The following is a 25491-nucleotide window of genomic DNA, read 5'->3' as shown; positions in this document are numbered from 1 at the left end:
GATTCCTTAGCCATTTTTGAGGAGCAGTGGGCGCTGTCCGGGGTTGTCTGCTCGGTTCCCTCCATTTAGCCCTTTGACTTTCACGCCTGTTCCTGGTTTTTCATTCGTTGTCCCCCTTAATCAGTTGAGTCCCGGGCTCAGTAGCTTCTCCCTATAGGCTGGGGGAGGGGCTTTTAGCTGGGGCTGGTCCCGGAATCCAGATAGTACCCGTAGAGGGGTGGCGCTTGCACCTCATGATTCCTCCCCTGGCTCTGAGGCAGCACTGCTCCACCCCCCCTTAGTTCCTTCATACGGCCCGTGACTGGAGCTGGAGCACAGTATGGTTGTGACCTTGCAATTAGCTGCAGTTCAGATGCCTCATGCTCCCATTCTTTGTGGGCCCGCTTCCCTGGCCGGACTACATCTCCCATGATGCATTATGGCCATAAAACTACCATGATGCCCCACCTCCCCTCAACAAGAGGGAAAAACTGGTATACATGGGAGTCATATCTCGACCAGGGCGCCCAGCCCATAGAGGAGAACGGGCATGCAGTGCTACAGCAACATTTCAGCATTGAAACATTTCTGTCTTTGGTTTTTCACTAAAAAACTCAAAATTTTCTGCTGGGACAAGGGGACACGACACCCCGTCTCCCAGCCAGCTATATTTTTAACTGATCCTCCTGAGGCAGGCTGCTAGTGTTTGCTCAGTAGTGGAGGAGGGTAGTTTTATCCTTTTTACCAGGGCATATCCCCTTGGTGATCATCGGCTAGGAAGAGAGGCTTTTCATCTCAAACAGGCTCCTCTTCAGTATTAGGAAAGGGCCTGGATTCACTCCCAAGGCATGGAAGTTGTGAACACCTGAGTTCCCCAGAGTAACAGGAGGTAGCATTTGAAGGGGAGATCAAAGTTCTCAAATAAAGACTTGCCACCTAAAAACCACCCAAACTTCTGGAGGTTTTAATATCCAAGGGTTAAAAACAATTTCCCCCTCCTGTAGGACTTTGAATTCAGCACTGAATCCTACTGCGACTAGCATACTGAAATGATTTTTGCTGTTGTATGGAAAAATACATGCAGATTCTGTTGGTCAGCCATGCTTAGCTTTTGGTTTATTTTGTCCCTGGTTCCACCAAATTTGGATGGCTTTTTTTAGTTTGTCTGGAGGGGTTTTTTGCTGTATTCTGAAACTGTCAGTTTCCATGGCCACGAGCGGTTCCCTGCATCGTTGCAATTTTTTTTTTAAAAAGGACCAACTGAGCCCTGCTGTTCTTGAAGGTAAAAGATCTCCTGTTTTTGCAGCAAACTATTATCTGCTTCAGTTGACATCCTGATGAAGGACAAGAGAAGCCAAAATTTAAAGATGGGCTTTGTGCCCAAAGAGCGAAGGCTGCATGAGCTAGAGTGAATGTGTGCTGCTTTGTAGGTGTGCTCAGCCCCTTCTGTAAATTTATACAAAATGCTGTTTTTTTTCCCTTCACCTTTAGGAAAGAGCGGTGAAAGAGCTTCCTACTCAGCCTTTGGCAGAGATACAGGGATGCCAGGACTAAATCAGGTAATAATAATAATAATAATAAATTTGTTAAAATGCTTTGATTGTTTTAAAAACTGTGAATGAAATGTCAGGAGTAAGAGTTTAGAGAATACACGGTTTATAAATAGGGATTGAGCTTTTCCAAGTAACTTAGGGGATTTAGACACTCATCTGCCATAAATATTAAATGTGAGAATCACCTGGACTGCTTTTCAAATCTCATCCAGTGGCTCTTGTTTCAGTTTTGTGTGTGTTGTTTAATTAGAAGTGTTGAGAGTTTAAGGCCTTGTCTATACACACACGACGCACAACATCCGTTTTTAAACCGGTTTAGTTAAATTGACACAAAGCCCTGTGTAGACTCTTGTTTTAGCGTGAGTAGCTTATTTCAGTTTGTCTTAAACCTGCTTCTAACTGACTTCAGTTACATTAATATGAAGCCTATTTTATGTTGCTTTAAATGCCCACACAGCCTTTTATGCTGGTTTAACTTAATTGATTTAAAGCAATGCCTTTAGTTAAATGGGGGTAATGCTGTGTAGAAAAGCCCTAAAGCTGCTGACAGTTTTAGGCACCTATTTCCCATTAAAGTTAACATGGCTTTTGGTATGTAGATCTCCCAGGACTCTTTGGAAATCTCAGCCTAAATTCTGAGTGCTCTCCTCTGGTTTCCCATTGCATTCTTCTCTTCCTTTTACCCAAGGCTGGCTAAGTAAGTCCCATTGTGAATCTCATGGTTTTTAAATGTCTAAAAAAAAAAAAGCAACGTAAGTTGCTAACTTTCTAGAAATGGCTTTGGCACAGAAAGGGGCAATTTGTTCTTATAAGGAGGGAAAAGACCTGTTGCAAAACACCACACTGCTTGCACAGTTTTTAATGGGGGAGGGAGAGAAGGAACCACACACGTATGGCTGATGTGAGTCATGTTGCTTACTGTACAACTGGAAGGCGCTCTGAGTATGTCTGCACTATAGATGGGGATGCGCCTCCCAACCTGCGTCAACAGATAAGGGTGCCAAAAATAGCAGTGTGGACACTGCAGACCCAGGAGTCAGGTGGGCTAGTACCCAGGAGGTTAGTCTCTGCCACAACATCCTTGCTGTGTTTAGCCTACTAACTTGAACAAAGCTAGCGTGTATCTGTCTAACCGGGCTGAGAGGCAGGCTCGTAGACTCTAAGGTCAGAAGGGACCAATATGATCATCTAGACTGACCACCTGCACAACGCAGGCCAATAGACCACTGACCTGGGACTTCAGTGTAGACCTACCTACCCCAGGTGCTGAGGGTGCTGTATGAACCTGTGTAGAATGCTGCTTTTTCCAGCTGAAATCTGGGCCCCAGTACTGACGTGCAATTCATTCACCCCTGCACCATGAAGCCCAGTGGGCTGTGCTTGGCTCACGTGGCTCTTACAGCGGGATCGGGGCCTGTAGAATATGCTAGCTTGGGGGTGGTATGTTGACATCCTTGTGCATGGGGGAGTAGCATCGGAAGGGGCCATCTAGCTGGAACTGGGTTGACTAATAGTCAAATTATCCTTTTGCCACCAGCCTCCTAAGTTAACTCTTTGGGGAAGAAGTGAGCAGCCCCACTCAGACTTGCATTACAAACACTGTCCCTTGCAAACACTGAGTCAACGCTTGAGTGCTTTACAGTGTTGTAAACAGTCCCGCCATTGCATTCGCTTGAGTGGCTTTTGGCTGGGCAACTTTTTATAAAATCCACGTTTTAATTTTACACAAATTTGTCATAATTTCCTCTTCTCTGAACTGAGGATGTTTCCTTTGCTGAAACAGCTGTGCTGTTTGGCTGTGCCAGAGTGGATTTAATTTACCACTGAAGCTGCTAAAATAAAAATGGGACAGATGCCAGGCCTCGCTTTTTAATGTTATGATTTTGTTGAGGTTTCATATGGGGGAGGGGAGAGAGAGGAGGAGGATGGGGGTGGGGGGAGATATAGGGTAACAGAAAGGGAGTGGGAAGGATGGTGTTGCAATCTAGACCAGGCCTCTCTCTAAGCATGGAAGTGCTGAGGGGATGGGCTAGCAGATCAGATCAGCTAGCAGTCCACAGAATAAGACCGTTTGCTGAGACTCTCCTAGCCTGCCCTTGGAGGAGCGATCTGTTTGATGGAGAGTAGACACCAACATTCTGTTGATTGACCATCAAGGAGCCAAGCGGCTGGTATCATGTGCTGCTCACTCTCTCTCTAACTCTGGGAACAGTTGTTACTTTTGACTTGGTTTGTGCTGAGTTTCTGACCTGCCTTGCAAGCTGGCTAGCGCCTCTTCTAAAGCTTTTGAGAATTGTTGCACAGCAGATGTATTGTGTATACTCAGTCCTCAGATAGACTGGACAGGGAGCTTCAGAGAAGAGCACATTCCTCTCTAAACCACCCAGCTCTGCATGCTCCAGATGGGGGGAGGGGATTTCCAAGCCACTCTCATTTAACCCTTAACTGCCCTGCAACAGTGCAGGAAAAGGGATTTGGGGGTGGGGTGCGGAGTAAAGAAGGAGAATCACTAATTCCCTCACTAGCTAAAAACTGGGGCACTGAGTGTTTTGCCAAAACGATTGAACTACCTGTTTAAGGAGCAAAACGGTAACAACTAGCAGCACTTGCCCTTTGTAATATTCTCTGGGGTGCTTAGGTTTTCACTTTTCTTGGCTCCGTGGTGTATAGCCTTTTCACACAAAGGTAATATGACCAGTGGAACAGATTGCAAGAATTTTTTTACCAGCTGTGAATACATGATCTCCCCCACCACCCCCACCCCCTTTCTGAGGAGACAGAGCAGTGTTTTTCCAATAGCCAGCTATAAACATTTTTACCAGTTTCAGAAAAGCTTTAACTCCTCCTTTATTGCAATTCATCAGTGTCAGGAGATGCACAGGGAATAAGCTTTTATTATTTCTAAATTTTCCCTCTTCCATCCCCCTAAATTCCGAATAAATATAGTAAATTTTTTCCCAAGCTAAATAAAACCCATTAAATATTGTCCTTAGACACTACACATGGGCTTTCCCCTTTTGAACATGTGAAGGTACTTTGGTTTGTGAAACTCATACTGTGTTGCAGTGAATGCTGGGTTTGCACTGTTCTACACAGCATCCAAGGTCAGTTTATCTAAACACACGAAGTTTTTTCTTTCTTTAAAAAAAAAAAAAAAAAAAAAGTGGGGGGGGTTGGATTTCTTTACTAACGTGCAGAAGAGTGGGAGAGGCTCAGAGAGAATTATTTAAAAAACAAATCCAATGGACTGTTCTGTTGCAGCACTGGGGAGGTAGGCGTTTGAGTGAATCGTTGCTTCAGACTGCACTGATGCTGCTTTTAAAAGTTCCCTCCCAGGTATCGTGTTTGTAGGAGCATTCGTGTATAGAGATGATGTGGCACAATCGATAAGGCACTGGGAGTCCTGGGCTCTGTTCCTGACTCTTCCACTGGCCTGCTGGGTAACCTTGGGCAAGTCCCTTCCTCTCTGTCTCAGTTTCTCCATCTGTCAAATGGGGGTAATGGCACCTAACTCCTTGGTAGAACTGTGGATTAAAAGTGATGTGGAGAAGCCAGATACCATTATTGCATGGCAATAATCAGCCTGTGTCAACAGAACCCCAGTTCAAGGCAGGCATTTTATTTGGAAAAGCTTGGTTCCCAACATAAAACCTCTTCTGCTAAACTCTGTTTACAATCTGTGAAACCTTGAGCTGCTTGTGAAGTGGACTGTGAAGATTGAGAGAATTCTTGCAACCATTGGCCTGGGGCAGGCAAGAAACAGGGTGATGCTGTGTGTATTTGTGGTACAGATTAGATGCAGCAAATACCTTCTGCATAAATCAAAGCAAACCAAAATACCATTTAAAAAAAAAAACCTCTCGCATTTTATTCTCCCTGCCTTAGTGAGCAGCAAAGTTCACACTCACCTGTTATAACAAAAACTATGCTAAACTCAGCAAATATTGGGCCTTCATTAGAATCATCCTTATGGCCAGAATGGACCATTCTGATGATTTACTCTGGCCACCTACATACCGTAAGGAATCTCACCCAGTCATTCCTGCATCCAGCCCATAGTTTGTGGTTGAGCTAGAGCATGTTTTCAGAGAGATGGCCAATCTTGATTTAAAGACCTCCCGTGATGGGGAATCCACCACATCAACAGGTAAGTTGTTCCAGTTGTTAAAATCCACCTGCTGCTAAAAGTTACCTCTTCTTTCTAGCCTGAATTTATGATGCTTCAGCTCCTAGCCATTTCTTCGGGAGGTGCTCAGCTTGAAATGCCTTAAAGGAGCCTGATTCCCAGAAGGGCAGGCGCTCAGCGCTAGCTGAAAAGCAGGCCTCTTTAATGTGTGTGCCCATTTGGGCACCCAAAATTACGGGTCACTTCTGAGAATTCTGGCTGCAGGTTGTAAATTGGGATGTAGGGTGGGAAAGAACTTCTGGCTTGATTGTAGTTTCCTAAATAAAATAAGTCATTTGATAGCCTGAGGACCTAGTGATTTAAATACTCTGCAGAGTAAACAACTGAAGCAGAGCAGGGTAGGACTCAGCAGATTAGCACACCGAAAGGATACAGTAATTCACATTATAGTAGCACCCAGAGGCTCCATCTTAAATCAGAGTCCCATTGTGATGGGGGCTTTATATACCCATAGTGAGAAACAGTCCCTGCTCTGAAGAGCCTACACTTAGACAAGGCAGATAAAAGGAAGGGTTATTATCCTCAGTTTATGGAGGGGGAACCTGAGGCACAGGTAGTCATTAGTAGAGCAGGGTATCGAATTGAAGTCTTGAGTGCCTGTCCCTAGTGCCGTGACCACAAGACCATCCTTCTTGTCCTTAGCCTCAGTAGCCTTATCTGTACTGGGCTGCTTGGGAAATCTTCCACTCTGTGCTTCTGCAGGTCCTATTGCCAGGCACCAGTGACAGTGCTGCTGTCAAACTTTTTTGTTGCCAGGAGCATTTGTCTCCTTCAGTGCAAGAGCTTTCTTTCTTTCTTTTTTTTTTTTTGCCTTGGTGTCTCCTAGACCTGTTCTGAGCAGGGTTAGACTGCACATTGGTAACACTAGATACTCTCTCTCTGTGAGCTCTGCCGCTATTGCTACCCTGGTGAGTCTGCTTAGTAGTCCCAGGCCAATGTCTTAAGCCGCAAAACTGTCCTTTCTCTTATCCGACTCTGCACCATTGCCCACAATCGGTCATCGATGCAAGTGGTAGAATGTGGCCAATGGACTGTGATTGTTACCCCTGCAAATCAGGTAGATATCTAGGTTCTATCATTTGTGTTCAGTTAATTGTACCCGTAATTTTGGACCCACAAATATCTGCAGATGCAGATTTAAAGTTTGGGGTTCAGGCATCTTTGGAAAATGTGACCCGAGGTCCTTCTTTGGGTGGCCTGTTTGTTTTTGCCTTTTTTTTTTTAATGGCCCTTTGGTTTGATTTTTAGGCTGAGGTGCTCAAGGCAGCTTCTGTTCTCTCTGAATGACTGTGATGGTTTTACAGCATAATTACACGGAAGGGTTTGTGTCTCTTTGTTTGCAGACTGGTTTCCTGCCCAGTGAAATGGGAATTGCAAGTCCAACCACACTTTCCCCCACAGGGGTGAAGGGAGGGTCTCAGTATTATTCTTACCCTAACAACCCTCGTAGGAGAGGTGCTGACAGCAACATAGGTAAGTCCACAGTGCATGTCCCTCTGGTGCAGCGGTGTTGAGTGTGAGATAATGAGACTAGTACATCTTTCCTGATTTGCATTTTAAATTGGTCAAGTGACCATCTTGGCCATGGAAACACTCAACTGGCTTGATGCCATTCATGCTGTAGAAGTTCGATCTATGTTCTCAGAGTTCCACACACTAATGCTGCAGGGTTACATAGATGTGGATCTGGCAAATGTTTGAAAAATTCATTGCAAGACTGAGTTATGTAGCATCTTCCTCCAATCTGCTGGCAAATACCCACTAAGATGTGACTAGTGATTTTGGGTGCCCACCTGAGACAGATTATGGTGGGCAGGCACTCAGCACTTTCTGAACATCGGTGTCCTTTAAGGTATCTCCAGTTGGGCTCTCAAGATCACTAGTCATGTCCAAAAATCGTGGCCATCCTGTGGCAATGCCCTTCTAACCCTTAATGCTCTAGCCTCTGCTTGAGACTTTATATAAAAGCTACCCCCGTAAACATTGGCTGCCAGTAGTAATGTAGTAACAACGTAAGTAGTAGAGTAATACAGTAAACACCACAGAGTCCTGATTATCAGATGATAAATACCTACCTGAGGTGTTTGAAGGCATCAAATTGTATCTTTTGCCTCTTAATTTCTTGTCTACGCAGGAAGTTTTTCCTAAGTAACTCGAGGTGTGGACTCTCTTATTCTGGAGTAAGACCACCTTGCTCCTGTTTAAACTTAATCCAAAATGATTTAAAATAAACTGGAACAAGATGCTCTTATTCAGGAATAAGAATATCCACACCTGAAGTTACTCAGGAACAGCTAGTGTTCTTTAATGAGGGTTAAGGTAGGGTGTGAATTTAACTTTCAAGTGAAGACAAACTCCAGTGCTCCAGAGCTGGTGTTATCTGGCCACACCCCACCCTGTTTTAAATTGTTATTGTTGATGCTATTTTTGTCTTTCCACTGCAAATGCAGCCAGATACAATGTAACCCTACCTGCAGGTTTTTCCAGTTATTTTTAGGAAGGGGAATGGGGATGGAGGGTATCTGCTTTGATATTCCAATGGTAATTGATTGCATTAGAACTTGTCACTGTTTCAGGTTGTCAGATCCACTCTTTCAATGGATTGAGTGGCTTTTGTGTCATGAATTCTTCTCCTAAACCAGAAAATGTATGAATGGGCAGAGTCCCCCACCCTGCACTCAGTACAGCATTAGTATCTAATAGTCTCACCTCAAACTAGGTTTAGCCTTAGTTCTTAATGGAAAATAAATAAATAAACCTGAGCTTCTACTTGAGCTGGCTGCTCCTTGGATTTTTTCCGCCTGAAAGTGTTCCTTCCCACTACCCCATCTCTTGTCTTAAAGATGCTACACTGTTTATACCTGAGATGGATCTGAGATCCACCTGTTCTCTCTGCCCAGATGAGTCAGTACAGTTGCCCCCCATCTTTGGGTAGAGTCCTAGAGCCTGACATCCTCTTATGACGCATTTTGCTAAGCACATTACTTTTAAGAAGCAAATAACCCGTGGGCTCACTTGTGTTCAGGTTGCAGGGTGAGCCAAACGTATTGTTTGATTCCTTTTACCTCTTCCCCCAAACCCTCTTTAATTAACCTATTGGCAGCCTTTCCAAAAAGTAGTAGATTATTCATGGCCTTTAATCCTGGATAGGTGAGCAGCTGTTGTCACGGTAGCAACTAAAAAGGGACTATTTTAATACTGTCAGGTCAATTTCTTCAAGGAGAACACTGCTGTAAAGAGAACAATCAGAAAACAGGAGCAGTCCTACCTGAGACATTGCAACAAGCTGTGTCCCAAATCAGTTTTCTTTCATACAGCATTACCAAGAAGTTGTAATCAAAGTGGTTCACCTAATGCTGCATCTTCTGTCATTGGTGGCTTTACTTAGCCATACCTTGTTGCTAGCTTCCAACACCCAGTGGAGCGTCATATCCCAATAGCATCAGCAGCCAGCCAGTAACTTGCCCTTTCAAAAGTTATTTCATATCATCTGTTCTTATTTTATTTTATTTTTTCAAACCAGATGGACAGCCTAAAAAGGTTCGGAAGGTGCCTCCAGGACTGCCCTCATCGGTAAGAGCATTGCACAGACATTTGCTCTGTAAACATTCCATCCAGTTATATGTAATGCAGTATCTAGGCGCCGTTACATCTTCAGGTTGGATCTGATTTGCGCCTCCCGTCTCCAGCAGTTTTAGTATGGACCCGTAGCCTCTGAATCACATTTTACTACATTCCCTTCTGCAGCGGTAAACTGTTGTCCCTACAGATTTGGTCACCATTGACAGAAGTATCCAAATGCCGTATGCGTGTGTGCATGTGGTTTTTTGTTTTTGTGGGATTGGGAAGAGTTTTACCGGCTATACTTTTAGCCTGGGAGAGAAACGGGAAAGCATTGGTAAGACCAAGTTCTGTACAGATTCATGGGACCATAACAACCTAGTAACCTGAGAGACGTTATTGCAACACTTCATGTGCAGAACAGTTCTTCGTAGTGCCACCTGGCTTTCACTAGGGGAGGGAAGGAGAAGGCCAGGGGCTGACGCCCTAGCTTGTAAGGTGTTGCACTGCAAGAGCCGCTTTCTCCCCAGCAGTAAAAGGACAGCGTAATGGTTATAGCCCTGAATTTCTGGGCTCTTGTCTATTTGACGTTATGTCGCGAATGCCCCTATGAAATGTAATATTCCACACGATCGGATTTCATTCCAAAAGGGAAACCAAACCAGTTGTAACACGGGCAGGCAGCTGGGGCCGGTCCAGGTGTGCAGGAATGCCTGTGTTGTTTTATAAGAAAGCCGAGCAGCCTGTAGGAATATGTTAGCCATACTTCTCTGGCAGTTATGGGAGAATAAACTGAACAGTGACTTTATGGCTGGAAGTAATGGAATCTCCAGGAGAGTTAATTGGAGTGGACTGGAGGCTTCTCATACAGATGGGAGCAGAGTCATTTTGCATAGGCCAGAAGCACCAAAGAGCAAAGCTGTGTTCCATGCTCTAGCTTTTGCTTGACTGCCTGCACGTGGATGGATTGCAAACTTCAGGGGAAAGTAGAGGTGAAATTCTCTGGAGTGGAAGACTTGTGCTCTTCTCTGGGCGTGTGCAGTGTGCCTTCAATTCTGCTCAGACTGCTTTGCTTGGGCCCAAAGACTCAAAACAAATGGCATGGACGCACGCTCACTCACTTATTCCCATCGGAACCCTAAAAGCATTGTGTTGGTCCTTCCCTTAGCTTAAAGCACCTTCTGCAACCTCAGAGTCATGAGTCTGTATTTCTGAAGTAAAACATTTTCTACGGTACAAGTCCAGCAGGACGCACAATTGGTTTGGAGGGGCTTAGCTGCAGTAAGCATGCCCTCTTGTGCATTTTAAGTAGCCCTGATAGTATGTGTTCAAGAGAACCTAAATTCATGGTGTCCCTTCCGGTCCAGGTGGAACTCTGTGTTATTTGGTGGTAGCGTATGAGAAAAGCCTTGCGCCTTAGCAGATACTCACTCAACCTTGCTGGGCTGCTTACAGTTACTGGCCTTCATTTTCAAAGGTGCTAGTGATTGTGGGGGCCAACAGGTCTCTAGTTTGAAGAGGCCTGATTTCCAGAGGATGGATGCTGAACACTTCTGAAAACCAGGCCCTTTTAAGGTGTCATTGGCTTGACACCCAGAACCGCTAGCCACTTTTGAGAACCCAGACCATTATTTAAGCACAGACACTGTGCTCCGAGATGAGCCAGGCCCAATAGAAAGCCTAGCCCAAAGAGATTGTGGTCTCAGTGCATGGGATCGTTCTGCTGGACTAGAGGCAGAGTTGCTCTCAGATAATAGAGAGCCAAATTGGATGGCAACCCCCTCTTCTGCCTTTAAAAAAAAAAAAAAAAAAAAAAAATTCTAAGCTAGCACAGCGACAAGTTGGGGTGGACGTGCATGCAGCTCTGTAAACAGCATGACACTGTTGTAAGGTTGCAGGAGAAACTACCCTCTCCTTCCCACCCTAGACAAGGGGGAGAGTAGGATGGAATTTACTAGGAATAACATAACCATTCTCTTCTGCATCCCTGGAGGAAAAGCGGAGGGTTATGTAATGCTTAGCAAAGTGCAGCAGCCCCTGAATTGCAGTGGCAAGGGAGCAGTGGAACATAAATGGCTAGAAGTCATGTGCATATGCATGGTCACTCTTCTCTTTCAATGCAGGCTGCTAAAGAGAATTCAGCTTCACTTTTTCACAGAGAACCATATTTCCCTGGGCTGGGGGGTGAGAGAAGTATCTGCCCCCTTTTCCCTGCCCTACTTCCCTTCCCCCCTCTTAGCTTTTTTTTAGGTCTAAAAACCTCTTTCTCCAGGAGAGAGAAATATGCACCAATACATAGAATTAAGTATGTGGCCAGTGAGGCTTTGACCTCCTAAGGGTCAGCTGATCAAAGAAGCTTTCTAGTCTGAGTTCGTCTGCAAACATGCAGCAGAAGAGCCTGCTCCATGTTCTCACTGGACCCTGCACAAAGTAAATAGGTTAATAAACCTCTTATTAAAATAAAGTACTTTAATCTTAATTCCCTAACTGCTTGGAAAAGTTGGAATGGTCAGTGACTGAAATAGTTGAGGGCGGCTGAAGCAGGGGAAGTGTTACAAAGGCAGCAAGAGATGCAAACAGCATCAGTCAGTTAAAGAGCGAGCTAGAAAAGTTAGGGGAAAGCATAGGAATTTGTTGCCTGCTACTTTGAAGGCAAGGGTGAAGGGCTGGTGGTAGGCTGGTCTCTGTTCTAACTAGCGGGTCTGGTCATGAATGGCCCCTACGGTGTGTCTTGCGGTCATGCTGTGGTGTATGGGCCCTCCTGAGTTTTTAGCCCTTGTGAAGTAGGTTTTTAGGTATTGGATTTGGAAGACAGATAAGCGGGGTGCATCTCTTATTCCCGCTGCGCCTATGTGCATTCACCGCCCACTCGCTCCTTCTTTTCCTTTGGGCCTGAGGAGCTGCATTTTTTCCTATGCTTATTTGAGTAATAAGTCAGGGTGGATGTGCCTGTGTCTGGCTGCATAGTTAGAATGGCACAATAAGAAACAGGGCCTCAGGCAGAGAGTCTGTGCAAGAATCACCTTGAAAATAGGCCTAGAGCTGTCCGCTTTGAGCCTGTTGCCATTGAAGTCGGTCGGAATTTTCCCATTCGCTTCAATGGGGAAGGATTGGGGCCGACTGAATAGCGATAGGAGTGTGATGTACTGGCAGCTGCTTGGCAGAATTCAGTTGCATCAAAATCCATTTGGTCAAAGTACAGCTAAAATTCTCTTGCTTGTATGCCAGAAATCCCAGCACCTGCATCCAGCACCTGCATTTCACTTCTTACAAACCACCTTAAAATTGCTTCTTAGATACACCAAATTCTATGGGACCTATGAAAAACCCCCGTAACAATTTGCCACTTGCTTGGTTTTAAAGATGGAGAAGTTACTAAGTGAAATTCCTCTATTTATGCAGAAGATCCGAATAGGTGGTCATAATGGGTCCTTCTGGCCTTCATATCAATCAGTGGCATTGTTGCTGTTGCATTTTCCCAACAAAGGGAGTAAAAACTTTTAATGTGGGTCCACAAGAGATCCTGCACACGGCACTGTGCACCGGAATTATTCCCAAACTGAGACACGCACATGTATTGTTTCAGCATTCGTTCTGCCTCCTGAGAAAAGCTAGTCAGCATTTTGCTTTTTGACCCACGTCACATTTCTTAACCATCCATGTGCCCTTGTCTAGTAGAGATCTCAGACCACATACATACAGCTCTGAACAGTAGTTCTATATTGTCTGGCTTTGTCTCTGAGCCCAGTGGAAATTGGCTTCAGTGCTCCTTGAATAGTAGGTTGTTTGAGGATTCTATTGCAGCCAAAATTATGGTGGCTGGCAACTTTTAGCATATAAATTTACAGTCTGGTCACTGCTCTGTTTAATATTAGTCTGCAAGGGTTGCCTGCAGTCCCACACTGGTGTATGCATTTAAACTAGAATAATGGAGGAAAAAAACCAAAACACCCTGAGAATCCCAGTGCTGGTGAATTTAATGCAGTTTCTTGGCAAGCTCCCTCCTTTTACTCTTCGTGCTAGTAATTTTAAACACAGGAAATGATCTCACCTGTAGGTCCCAGAGGTCTGACTCTCTAGCTGACAGAGGCAAAGGCTGGGGCTGGGAGGGAGGAGAGACCTGGCTATGATTTACTGTTTCCTGTGGCGCTGCATGTCGAATGTGGATTCTGTCAGTTCCTCCCAAGTGCTGAGGATTTGGAGGCTCCTTGGCTGCTTTACATATTTTGAAGGCAGGCTTAGGGGGCTCTTATCTCTGCGCATGGTGACTTTAAGCTAGCCGGCCGTTGATGCTGGCTGGGGAGGGTGGGGGGAGCAGCCTGATGGGTTGGGTGACATGAGTTGAGCAGCCGTTCTCCTGCTCTCTGGAGGACAACAGAGAGCTTCAACTGATGGAACATCTCTGTTCCTAGCACCCGCATATATGCCCTCTCTTCTCCCATCTCCCTTAACCACAAGCAATGTAATCTGAGATGACTTGAGAAAAAGCCTTTTGAAAGCTTCCTTATTATTTAATGCTGAAACGAAAGATTTCCAGGGGCTTTTCTTTCTTTCCTAGAAACATCCTCTTAAAATGAGCGGCTTGAATTTTATGCATCTGTTGTCGCAGGGCTTAAAAAACAACTCGTGTGTGTGTGTGTGTGTGTGTGTGTGTGTGTGTGTGTGTGTGTGTGTGTGTGTGTGTGTGTGTGTGTGTGTGTGTGTGTGTGTGTGTGTGTGTGTGTGTGTGTGTGTGTGTGTGTGTGTGTCCACACTCCCCATACACGCTCGATCTGCCTTGGCACAGCCAGGAAGCGTTGATATGTGGAGACGGCTGTGTGAGGGGGTGGGGCGGGGAGGACCACGAAGTGTTAATGAGTAATCGGACTGAAATTTGACTCCCTTGAAATAGAGCTGGGGGGAGGAGGAGGAGTACAGAGCAGGGTGTGTGGGGGGGTGCATGTGTCAGCATGGGGAGAGATGGGGGGGGGGTCCCAGCAGTCTGGGAAGCAGCAGGGTGCAAACGTGGGCACCTTTGGAATCCTGCGTCGTCTTCCTGCCTGCGTGAGGATATTTCCTTCGGTTTTTTATTCTCACTCAGGATTTATTAAATATGTTAAACCTCCTTTCCCCACCCCCACCCCTTCTTCCTCTCCTCCAGCGCTGCACAGCTGCCTAGAGACTGGCCAGGTGCCAGGGCCTGGCAGATGGTGCAGGGCTATTAGATGTGCTTCATTCGATTCCCTGTCCCAGCTCCCGCTATTTAATCAAATTATAGGAAAAGTCAATTTACTGGATTCTTATTCTTTGTAGCCTATTCCATTCCCCTTCTCTCCCCAACCGCCCTGCCACAAACACACGCTATCCAGACATAAGGTTTTTTTTCATGCATTCCACTTCAAGGTTTGTCTCTGTGTTGAAACGGGGGAGATTCTCGGATACACACAAAGGCAAAGGTTTTTAGTGTGTTTTTTTTAAGAGGGCATGGGGGCCAGTTGTCAGCATCTGTTAGTTCTTTCCCTTCCCCCTTCGCCTCTGTGGGTTGTTTTTTTTATGAGTTTATGATCTAAATTTGTGCTATCGGGTCAATAAAGACTCCATCTGAACTTGGCGATCTGTTGAAACAGAAGGTCACAAGTTACATTCTCTGCCATCTCTTGCCCCTCCCGTCATCCAGAGAACCCTGCAGTTGGTGATTGCTGCGTCTGGCTACAAGCAGAGCGGCACTAGACTAGGGGGACGAGATTGCAAGTGAGAAAAATCGTGATGGACGTGGGGGGTAATGGGCGCCTATATAAGAAAAAACCCTGAATATCAGGACTATATAACATCAGGACATCTGGTCACCTTACACCAGATGCATCTGGGAGGGGGGACGCTGTAGGAGTGAAGGGAATAGGGACTTTTACAGCTCTCTTTTAATACTGTCTTGTCACCTTCAGATTAGCCCTAAGAATTGTGGAACATGTTATAATGGTGAGGGGCGGGGATCGTCTATCTGGTGTGTGGATGGTGGTGGGTTTTTGTTTGGTTTTAAGATGCACGAGTGTGTAGTGTTGGAAGATGACAGACTTTGGAGCATGGTCAGGGGGCTTGTTCTCTAAGAGGAGAAAGCGAAGGAGTGGGGAAAGGGGGCTGAGAGAGAGAAGAAGGGATATTTAAAGCCTCGTTGGAGGACACAGTTCTAAGATTAAAAAAAAAAAAAAGCCGGAGTGTAAACACTGTATGTCCCAAGCCTTGTGAAATTCATTGCATCACTCCCTGCAGGCATGCGCTGGATACACTTGGCATCAGTTATTGTTGTTTGTCTCAGCTGTGGGTGCTCTTGTTTAGATGGTGCATTTTGAGGCATTAGTCTCTGGGATGGCTAGTCGAAGAAGCAGGAACTGAAGGTGCAGATGGATGAATTTATTTTAACTGTAGTAATCGCAGATGCTTGCCAGAGCACATTCTTGCTGTTTCCCCGTTAAACCCATTTTCTCAGTATTTTGGGCAATTTTAAAAATAGAGCCATTCTTCCACTCCTCCTCATTGGCGTTTTGCACTTGGGCCAATAAAAATGTTAGAAATTGCAGACTGGGGGAGGGGAAATAGACCCTTGCCACATCCCTGCTGGCTTCCCTTACAATCAGAAATGCTTTTCCAGTCATTTGATGAACTGAGAATGCCCGGCAAAGTTACTGCAACCACCGGTCCCTGCTTTCGTGTGTATTTAAAAAGAAAATAGTTTCAAAATGAATCAATAGTGATGAAAATAGGTCCTGGGATGGTTTTCATATCAGTTTAAATGGCATTTCGGTTTATTTGCATATCCCGTGTGCGTTTTTAAAAAACACACTTGAACTCCAGCATGCGAGAAGTTTGTCTTCAGCAGGCTTTCTAGCATCCACTCAGTCAAAAACCCTTTCTTTGCTACCCTGCCTTCCATCCTCAAAGCGGTACTGAACACATGACATGCACGTAGCTCCACTGAAGTGCTACCGTAACCATAGACTCTAAGGTCAGAAGGGATCAATATGATCATCTAGTCTGACCTCCCACACAACGCAGGCCACAGAACATCACCCCCCCACCCACTCCTGTAATAGACTCCTGACCTATGACTGAGCAATCATATCTCAAATCATGGTTTAAAGACTTGAAGGTATAGAGAATCCACCAGCAAGTGAGCCCTGCCCCATGCTACAGAAGAAGACGAAAAACCCTCAGAGCCTTTGCCAATCTGCCCTGGGGGAAAATTCCTTCTCGAGCCCAAATATGGCGATCAGTTAAACCCTGAGCATGTGGGCAAGACTCACCAGCCAGACACTCAAGAAAGAATTTTCTGTAATACCTCAGAACCCACCCATCTAACATCCCTTCACAGTCCATTGGCATATCTACCACCAGTAGTCAAAGATCAGTCTATTGCCAAACTAGGCTATTTCATCATACCATCTCCTCCATGAGTTTATCGAGCTCAGTTTTGAAGCCAGCTAGGTTTCTTGCCCCCACTGCACCTCTTGGGAGGCTGTTCCAGAACTTCACTCCCCTGATGGTTAGAAACCTGCGTCTGATTTCCTGGTGGCCAGTTTATATCCATTAGTTCTTGTGTCCACATTGGCACTAAACTTAAATAATTCCTCTCCCTCCCTGGTATTTATCTCTCTGATGTATGTATAGAGAGCAATCATATCTCCCCTCAACCTTCTTTGGGTTAGGCTAAACAAGCCAAGCTCTTTGAGTCTTCTCTCATAAGGCAGATTTTCTGTTCCGTGGATCATCCTAGTGGCCTTTCTCTGCACCTCTTCCAGTTTGAATTCATCTTTCTTAAACATGAGAGACCAGAACTGCACACCGTATTCCAGATGAGATGAGGTCTCACCAACGCCTTGTATAACAGTACTAACACCTCTCTATCTCTACTGGAAATACCTCATCTGATGCATCCAAGGACTGCATTAGCTTTTTTCATGGCCACATCACCTTGGCGGCACATAGTCATCCTGTGGTCAGCCAATACGCCCAGGTCCTTCTCCTCCTTTGTCACTACCAACTGATGCGTTCCCAGTTTATAGTAGAAATTCTTTTTAGTTCCTAAATGCACCACCTTGCACTTTCCACTGTTAAATTTCATCCTATTTCTATTACTCCAGTTTACAAGGTCATTCAGAGCTTCCTGTATGGTATCCCAGTCCTTCTCTGTATCATCCGCAAACTTTATTAGCACATTCCCACTTTTTGTGCCAAGGTCAGTAATAAAAAGGTTAAATAAGATTGGTCCCAAGATATACAGGATCAGGTCTCTGCGAGCGTCCCTTATTTCGAGGGACAACGCTCGTTTTAGTCCCTGAGTTGCACTGAATAAACAGCCTCTTTTGTTGTTGGAAATCCTTTACCAAGCAAAGTACAGAAGCAAAAGTTCATGGAACTGAGCAAGAGTTATTTGCCCTAAAGGAAAGAATCCAACGGCATTCTAGATTTTATGCAGGCATAATAGTGCTGGTCTGTGTTCTGTCTCCTTCATTTGGGGTCTTGGCCATGGCAGCGTGCGAGGTATGTCCAGAAATGGGTTCCTGGCCCATGTGAAGAAGATGTTGGCTTTCAGTAACCAGCATGGTCTGCACTGGTGTTTCAGCCTGCGGAACAACTCACGGCTAAAATAAGCCGATGCTTGCAAGTGTTCTAACCTGGGTTGCATGGCACATGCTGAGCTGCTAGGTTTTAATTCTGATCAAACCCAGCACTGGACCTGTGCTGCTTGCCCACCCCAGGAGGCCACTGGACTGAGCGGCTGACCCATAATGGGACGTGTGGGTGTGTTTTGAGGAGAGGGTTTGAATGGAATTTGGAGGCGACCTCTATAAAGGGCTGCCATGGGGTGAAGAACCCCACTGATGAAGACATGGGAGTCTTCCTCAGTTTCCCAATCTGTAAAATGGCGATAAAGAATACTTGCTCCTTTGTAAAGCACTCCGTTTGAGCTCTGTGGAGGGAAAGCAGTATGTAGGAGCAGGGTATTATGGGAATAGGCTACAGTGAAGCCTTTTTGGTAAGGAAACGCAGGTACAGAAGTGAATGGATCCAGAATTCTTGCTTCCCCGTATCCCATTTCCCTCGGGATCAGACTGGGGACTTGGGTTTAACCTCCAGAAATAATCGTTGTGGTTACCCATAAAAAGCCATAACAACAGAAAAGGGAACTGAAGAGGAAAGCTGAAACTTCTGCTAGCGGTAGCCTGTTCTGTAGCACCCGGGACATGAGAGATCAAAAATATAGGGCAAGTTTCCGCTTTCACTTCTTCCCCATTCCCTTCCAAGTGTTGGCAGCTGTGTGTCAGGATTATCAGGGCGGGTTAGGTGATCTCCTGCCCACATTGGAGGTGATGCAGGGGGCCAAGTTAGGGTTAGTGTGGCAATGGGGAGGGGGGTACCAGGGTGAAGGGAACAGAGTTACGGTTGGTGCCCACCTGAGCTGAGAGGATTTCCTGACTATCTTAGTGTGTCCCTTTTCAGCTTTAACTTTGGCTGAACTTCTTCCTCCTTTTCTGCTGTGGGAGTTGGCTCCATTATCAGCTGCAATAAAGAGATGAAAGGCTGTCCGGCTGAGGAAGGCAGGCTGTTAGGAAAGGGCGGGAGAGAGAATTTAGAAGGCACTAAAGTTATTTGAATGGGCAGGCCTCTCCCTTCCTCATCCCTTTGCAGGTGTATCCATCCAACTCAGGTGATGACTACAGCAGGGATCCAGCTGGATACACCCCCTCGAAACCTCCCAGCACTGTGTATCCAGGAGCCTTCTACATGCCAGGTCGGTAGCTGGTGCTGATGACCCCCCGTTTCACAGCAGCTGTTCCCTGTCCTGTTGCGTCCCAAGGAGGGGATTTCCTAGCAGCGTGGGATGCCCAGAGACAGATGTGGGTGGCGTTGGGGCAGGGATGCACCAAGTTAATGTGTAAATACGGAAGCCCAATAACGCTGTAATCACCACGGTCATATTGGATCCCAGGCTTATTTATGGCTGGTTGAATCTCCTGACCTGCAGCCTTGTCATGCAGCGCACCTGAGACATGAGGCTGTCCCGTAGATTGTAAGCTTTGCAGGGCAGAGACTGTCTCTTTTTTGGTCTGTGTTTTTATACAGCGCCATGCCCAGTGAGGCCCTGCCTGGTCCGTTAATGCCATTGCCCTACCAATTATCATTAGCTGCACAACTAGTGCAGAGTGCGCGTCATCGGCATTACTCAGCTAGTCCCCCTTCCTCCCTCTCCCCCCCCCCCCTTGGTAATCCTGCCTTGCTGATGTTTCTCGTGCATGGCAGGTTTATGTCCCTGGTGCTGACGTGGTTGTTTGCCTTGCAGACGGACTTCATAACTCACCAGATCTGTGGACTTCATCCACTATGAGCCAGTCGAGCTATGGAGCCATGCTGGGCGGCTCCTCTGCCCCTCTCCCACAGTCCGGTGGCTTCAGCAGTTTACATCAGCACGAACGGATGGTAACGTGTCTCCCGCCATGCCACAGCCTTGAGCAGTGTGTGGCTGTTCAACGTCCGCGCTGTCTAGCTGTTGGAGCACAGGGCAGAGTGCAGGACTCATGGGGCCTATTCCCAGCTCAGCCACCTTGGTCACATCACTTGCCTGCGCTGGGTCTCAGTTTTCCTGACCTGTCAAATGGGTGTAATGGTTCTCTCGTGCCAGGGAGCAATTTGGCCAGACTTGTAGCCTGACAAATGGTACTTAGGTGCAGTGTTGCTAGAAAATACTCTTTCAGCCAGCGTTCTCAAAGAGCCGACTTGCTAGGTGTTGAGTGAACTCCCTAACGTGGCTGTTGCTTCTGTCCCTGTGTAAACAGGCCTCTGGGTCATTCTTTGGCAGCGCTGTTTGCAATAGCAAGATGTTCTTGTGCAGCTATTCTAAAAATACTTGTCCTCAGCCTTGTCGATACTTCTGTGGGCCCGGCACCACCGCACCCAGGGCCTGCTGAACGTTCATTCATTTAGTTTCTCGGGGATGGGGACGTACGATCCCTGTTCTATAGCTGTGGGAACTTGGGCATGGAAATGGGAGGTTTCCACCACTCCGCTCAGTCAGGACCCTTTGGATGCATCCTTTTGTAGCTGTATTCACTCGATTTGCCCAAATGTAACCTGCCTAGTTGGTTATGTATTTAGAGCTGCTCTGGGAATTATTTTGGGGATGATCCAGGCCTGTGCGGCACAGGCAGGCGGACTAGATGATCACAGTGGTATCCTCTGGCCTTAAAATCTAGGAATATCTATGTACAATTAGGTATTTACATGGCCCTCGTTACCATAGTGTCTGAGCAGTCACAGTCTTGAGGATATTTATCGTCTCAAGTCCCCCGGGTGATGCAGAGAGATTAAGTGACCTCCCCAAGGTCACAGAGGGAATCTGTTGCAGAGCTGGGAATTGAACGGTGGCCTCGTGAGTTTGAGGCTAGTGCCCTAACCTCTGGGCCATCCTTCTCTGGGCAGAGCTGACACCCGAGCTCAGATTTCCTGACTCGCGCTCCTGGTGCCTTAACTACCAGACTGTCCTTCCTCCATAGGGGCGAAGGCATGCATGCTGCAGGATCAACTGTAGAAATGAGAGCCTGCATTTCAAGTGGTAGCTGCTGTTTTCTGCAGCAGGGGAGTGCAGGAGTTCCCACTGGGGGCGGGGGGAGTGTCCGTGTGGTGTGTGAGCAATGTTGCCTGTTCTGAAATGAACCCAGCGAGTGCTGAACTGGGAGATGGCACTGGAGAGAAGCATGTCCCCATCCCAGTAGAGGTTCTTTTCCTCCAGTTCCAGCACAGTCTTGGCTTCATGGGTTTTCCTGGGCAGGAGACCTCATGCTGGCTGGAGAAAAAAATTAAAATTTCTCAAAAAATTTCTCCCTTTTCCTCTATTCTCCCCCCGTCCCCCTTGAAAATTTTTTTTTAAAAAAATTGCAACTCTAAATTTCAGAATCTGGGAACCTTCCATCAGCTCCATAGTTGGGGAGAGGAGGGAGAATTCAAGAAAACTTGTCCGAAAGTTTTTCTGATTTGGGGGGGGAGGGGTGTTTCCTCCCCACCCGCAACACACTTTGAAAAATGGCAGCCCAGCTGCAATCGGGGACCAGTCCCACCATTAGAGCATCGGCAGAATGCCTGTCAGCTGCGGTAACATGGGGGTGTCCACCAACCCCAGCCACTGGAAGGCAGTGCAGCTAGGTCAGAGATTGTGCCCATCAGAGGGCACTGTTGATCCACCCACACTAGCCTCTACATTGCACCCGGGCGTGGATACTACTTAAATCCTGACGAGCTGCGGACGGTCCGAGGGGATGTCTCATGCCTCTTCCCCTTTCTTTTTTCTAGAACTACCAGATGCATTCAGGAGAAGTTAATGGCGGACTTCCCTCCGTGTCTGGCTTTTCCTCTGCCTCCACCCCTTATGGCGTGCCCAGTCATACGCCACCGATCAGCGGGACGGACAGCATGATGGGTATGTACGCTGCTCGGCAAGTCTTGAGCGGAGGCTGCTGAAATTTTCTACCCTTCCACCCTTCCCTTCCCGTGTAGGTTAATCCAGGGAAGGCAAACCATTGTGAATGTCTAATGCACAAGGAGTTGTGGCGTTAAAGCCACTATCTGGGCCATTCAGGAATGATGCCTGAGCTCTATACGTCTGCATAACACCAGGTCTTATCCTCCTGTGTCGCATGTAGGCCTGGAGTTACTCCAAAAGGCAAGAGATTTAGCAGGGGTTGCCACTGCTGGGTAATCAGGCATGATCTGGCAGAGAAGAAGGGGTGGGATCTGTGTGGTTTTAAGCCCCCTTCCTCCCCCCAAGCCTCTGTGCCCAGAGGTTTAAGTTGGTTGTTGCTTTCCATCGATGCATGTTTTTTCACCACCAGCTCATTGGTCCCAGAGGGAAGCTGGGATCTGTGCAGTCGCTTCTCGGAGTCATGACCATTGAACGAGCAGCAGAAAGGAGTTAAACCTGGTGGGGAAGGTGCAGGGGGAGACGCTGTTCATCCAAATCAGGAATAGAAATGTTCATGCTGTGTTCGAATGCCACTTTAAACCCCGGAGTGCTTTAATCTCTAACCTTGCTGAACCTGTTACAAAACATGTTACTGAAATTAACTTCCTGATCGCTGGGAAATGAGAATCCTGACATTGGTTGTTTTGGGGGTTTTTTAAATAGAGAAACCCTCATTTGGGGAGAAAAAGTGTGTGTGGAGGGGGGGCGTGGGCGCCGCTTAGAAGGTGCCCTGTTAAAATGGGGCTTGCTGTGTGGGAGATGTTGAATGGCAAAATGCCTTTAACCTGGCATCTTGTATAAACATCCCTGCAGCTCCAGGAAGGCAGCCGCAGCGTATATTGCCTGCTCCCTGCTGTTCAGAGCGAGACTTTCAGGGCAGCGGAAACCAAGAGAGATGTGGGACTAAAGTGGATCTTTTTAAAGCCCTAAGAATGAGAAATTTTATTCTTCCTTCAGCTGCTGTTGTGTTCCCTTCCCCCTCTCAATAGGAGACTGTGCACAGACACTAAACTCCATGGTCAACTTTTTTTAAAAAAAAAATGCACTCCAGCAAGGACGGCAGGGGTAAGGGCTGTCTTCTCTCTCTCACTACAGGCAACAGAGGAACCACAGCTGGGAGCTCAGGAGATGCGCTTGGGAAAGCATTAGCTTCAGTGAGTTTTTCTCTAGATTCTTCCTCCCAGTGCTCCTCCGAATCAAGAAGCATTGGAGAGGGATCATTGACTAAGCATCTCACTTCCTGCCTGGGAAAGACAGTTTAAATGTTTCCACGGCTCTGTGGTTCCAGTGCTTGAAGCCACACAGCTCTGATGTTTGACTTGTTAACTGGCAAGGAGGGCCCAGCAGATAAGGCTTTAGCCTGGGACTCGGGAGACCTGAGTTCAGTTCCCTGTCGGGCCATATACGTCCTTAGTGTCTGTGTGCCTCAGTCCCCATCTGTAAAATGGGGATGATAATCTTTTCTTCCGCAAAAGAATAAATAAAAGATGTAGGTGCTTGACATGATGTGAATTGGGCCATAGAAGAGCAGTAGATCCAAAGGGGGGAAGTGCCTCACAGTCACTCCTCTATTTACTGTCACAACCGCTCTGTGAAGTTACGGGACAGATGGAGAAGAGGGGCACAGAGTAAGTTAAGTGACTTGCCCCTGAGCAGAGCCAGGAATAGAACCTAGACCTCCTGAATCCCAGTCCAGTCCAGTCCCCCCTCCACTCTCGGCCCTTTCCATCCCTGTTGCTGTGATAATGTGGGGTTTGTACTTTCAGGCCTAAGCTGATGTGAGTGGGGTTATTTAAAATCCAGTGGCCCCGCTGGGTTAGCGTGGGGAGCGCTGACTCTTGACCAATGGTCTGTGTCGGGCCTACTGGTCACTTCTAGTTATAGTTCAGGCCTGGCCTAGTGCTGCGTGCCACAGATTCACCCTGTTCTGCCCACCAGTCTCAGTGACTCGCCCCACGTGGAAGCCAGCTTCATTCAGCGCCTGCCTCTGCCATCGCTCCTTTGCGTCTCCTCTCCCTGAGGTCAAACACCAAGGAGACCTCATTAAGTCGCGAGAGCCCAGAGGCAAATGGTGGCGCTTGCTGTGGGGGAAGGAGCTATACGGGGGGAGAGAACGTAGCAATAGCAGAGATACCGACACACGTTCTGGCCAGCAGAGAGGTTTGCCTCCACTTGGGGTGGGAATGAGGAAGCACGTTGGTTGTGTTGCTGGGGGGATTGGCAAGGGTGCCGTAAAGAGACTTGGAAGTCAGTGAGGTAGCGCTAAAGGCAGCTGTGGTACTTGGGGCCATAGGGCAGTGAAAGACTTGCGATTCTACAGGCTGGGACTGCTACATTTCGACGGTGTACTTCGCTAACTGTGCTTTATTTCTCTCGCTCCAGATTTATTCCCCAGATCATTCTAGCAATAACTTCTCTTCAAACCCCTCCACACCCGTGGGCTCCCCTCAGGGGCTGGCAGGTATGTGCACTGTGCCATTGATCTCCTGAGAACCACTTGAGCAACATTTTTAGAAATCTGACAAAACCAGTTTTATTTTTAAAAGGGGGCTATATATATATAGAGAGAGAGAGAGTTTTAAAACTATTTTTTTAAAATCCTAATTCCTATGAGTTGCTTGCTTTGGATATGGCAAAACATCCTCTCTCCATAGTCTCTAGCCACTCTTTTTTAAAAAATTGGCTAGGGATTTTGGGTACCTGGCCTGAGATATCTGGAACGGGCCATATTATGCTGAGCCTTCCCCACCTTTGCAGATATCATGCCCCTTTAAGGGGTATCTGGATGGCACCAAAAATCACTGGCCACTCCTGAAAATCTTGATTTTTGTCTCTAAAGAAGTGAGCTAGCAGGAAACGTTATAGCTGGCACGTGAGTCCTGCCCACGGGCTAGTGACACTGTGTCGCTCTGAGGTAACGCTTTGCTGCTCCCTGGGTGAAATTTGCATCCTCTTTCCCTGGCAAAAGCCCCTTTGCAAGCCTCACTCGTCGATGTGCCTTCTGAGTTGTCCCTGTGAACTGTGTGTGTCCGTGGGAGGGGCTCAGTGTAAATTAAGAGGTGGCTGCTCAAACCATTTTCAGAGGCTGTTTTATACTGTGATTTAAAAAAAGAAAAAAGAAAAGAAAAGCAGCATGGCAGCTTTATCCAGGTGCCTCCTTCTGCAGAAGACTGAAGCTTCTAGTTCCTGCGGCTGGGAGCCCAACCTGGATCGTACTGCTGCCAGAAATATCTCAAAGTCTAAAGATGCAGTGGGCCATCTCATTGCTCCCTTCGATCAGACAGAGATGGGGAGCAGTACAAAACCTCTCTCCTTTTTGTATGGCAGGACAGGCACAGCAGAACTGGTAGCAGACTGTTTTGGGTGTATCGAACTGTTAGATCCCTCAGTTTTGCAGCTCTCTAACATCAGGGCAGGTGCTCTGGGGGTGATGCTCGTACTTGGGGGCTGTGCATCTGCTGTGTCTAAACCCAGAAGTAGGCCGTGGTGCAGGCGTCTGCACGTGTACCCATTTCTTGCTCTCCGCATTCATGTCTGTGTGTAAAGGTCAAATAATCTGCACTGGTTGTTGACCGTTTCCTTGCAGAAGCAAAAAACTTGGCTTTCTGAGAGAGGGTTACAATAGAGGCTAAAGCACTGATATTAAAGTATAATACTACTGGGAAGAGGGGGAGCAAAGGACAGAACCTATTATCTGACCCAGTGGTTCTCAGCCAGGGGTACGT

The 25491-nt window shown here is 46.9% G+C and overlaps 1 protein-coding gene across 8 annotated transcripts in view; it reads left to right on the top strand.

The window, feature by feature from the left end:
• The window catches only part of TCF3 (transcription factor 3), a 121534-nt gene that overhangs the window by 81642 nt on the left and 14401 nt on the right, over positions 1-25491 (top strand). For all 8 annotated transcript variants that reach the window (XM_067557575.1, XM_067557564.1, XM_067557520.1 and 5 more), the window contains exons 6-13: positions 1471-1538; positions 7062-7191; positions 9242-9291; positions 18943-19045; positions 19595-19731; positions 21598-21724; positions 22862-22920; positions 24149-24227. In XM_067557575.1, the coding sequence (XP_067413676.1) occupies positions 1471-1538; positions 7062-7191; positions 9242-9291; positions 18943-19045; positions 19595-19731; positions 21598-21724; positions 22862-22920; positions 24149-24227 (753 nt within the window). The remainder of the gene's footprint in view (positions 1-1470; positions 1539-7061; positions 7192-9241; positions 9292-18942; positions 19046-19594; positions 19732-21597; positions 21725-22861; positions 22921-24148; positions 24228-25491) is intronic.

This window comes from Emydura macquarii, unplaced genomic scaffold, assembly GCF_026122565.2.
Source record: "Emydura macquarii macquarii isolate MOO-44397 ecotype Brisbane River unplaced genomic scaffold, CSIRO-AGI_Emac_v2 contig_306, whole genome shotgun sequence".
Lineage (NCBI taxonomy): Eukaryota > Metazoa > Chordata > Testudines > Chelidae > Emydura > Emydura macquarii.
This window is presented reverse-complemented; position numbering and strand designations above follow the sequence as displayed.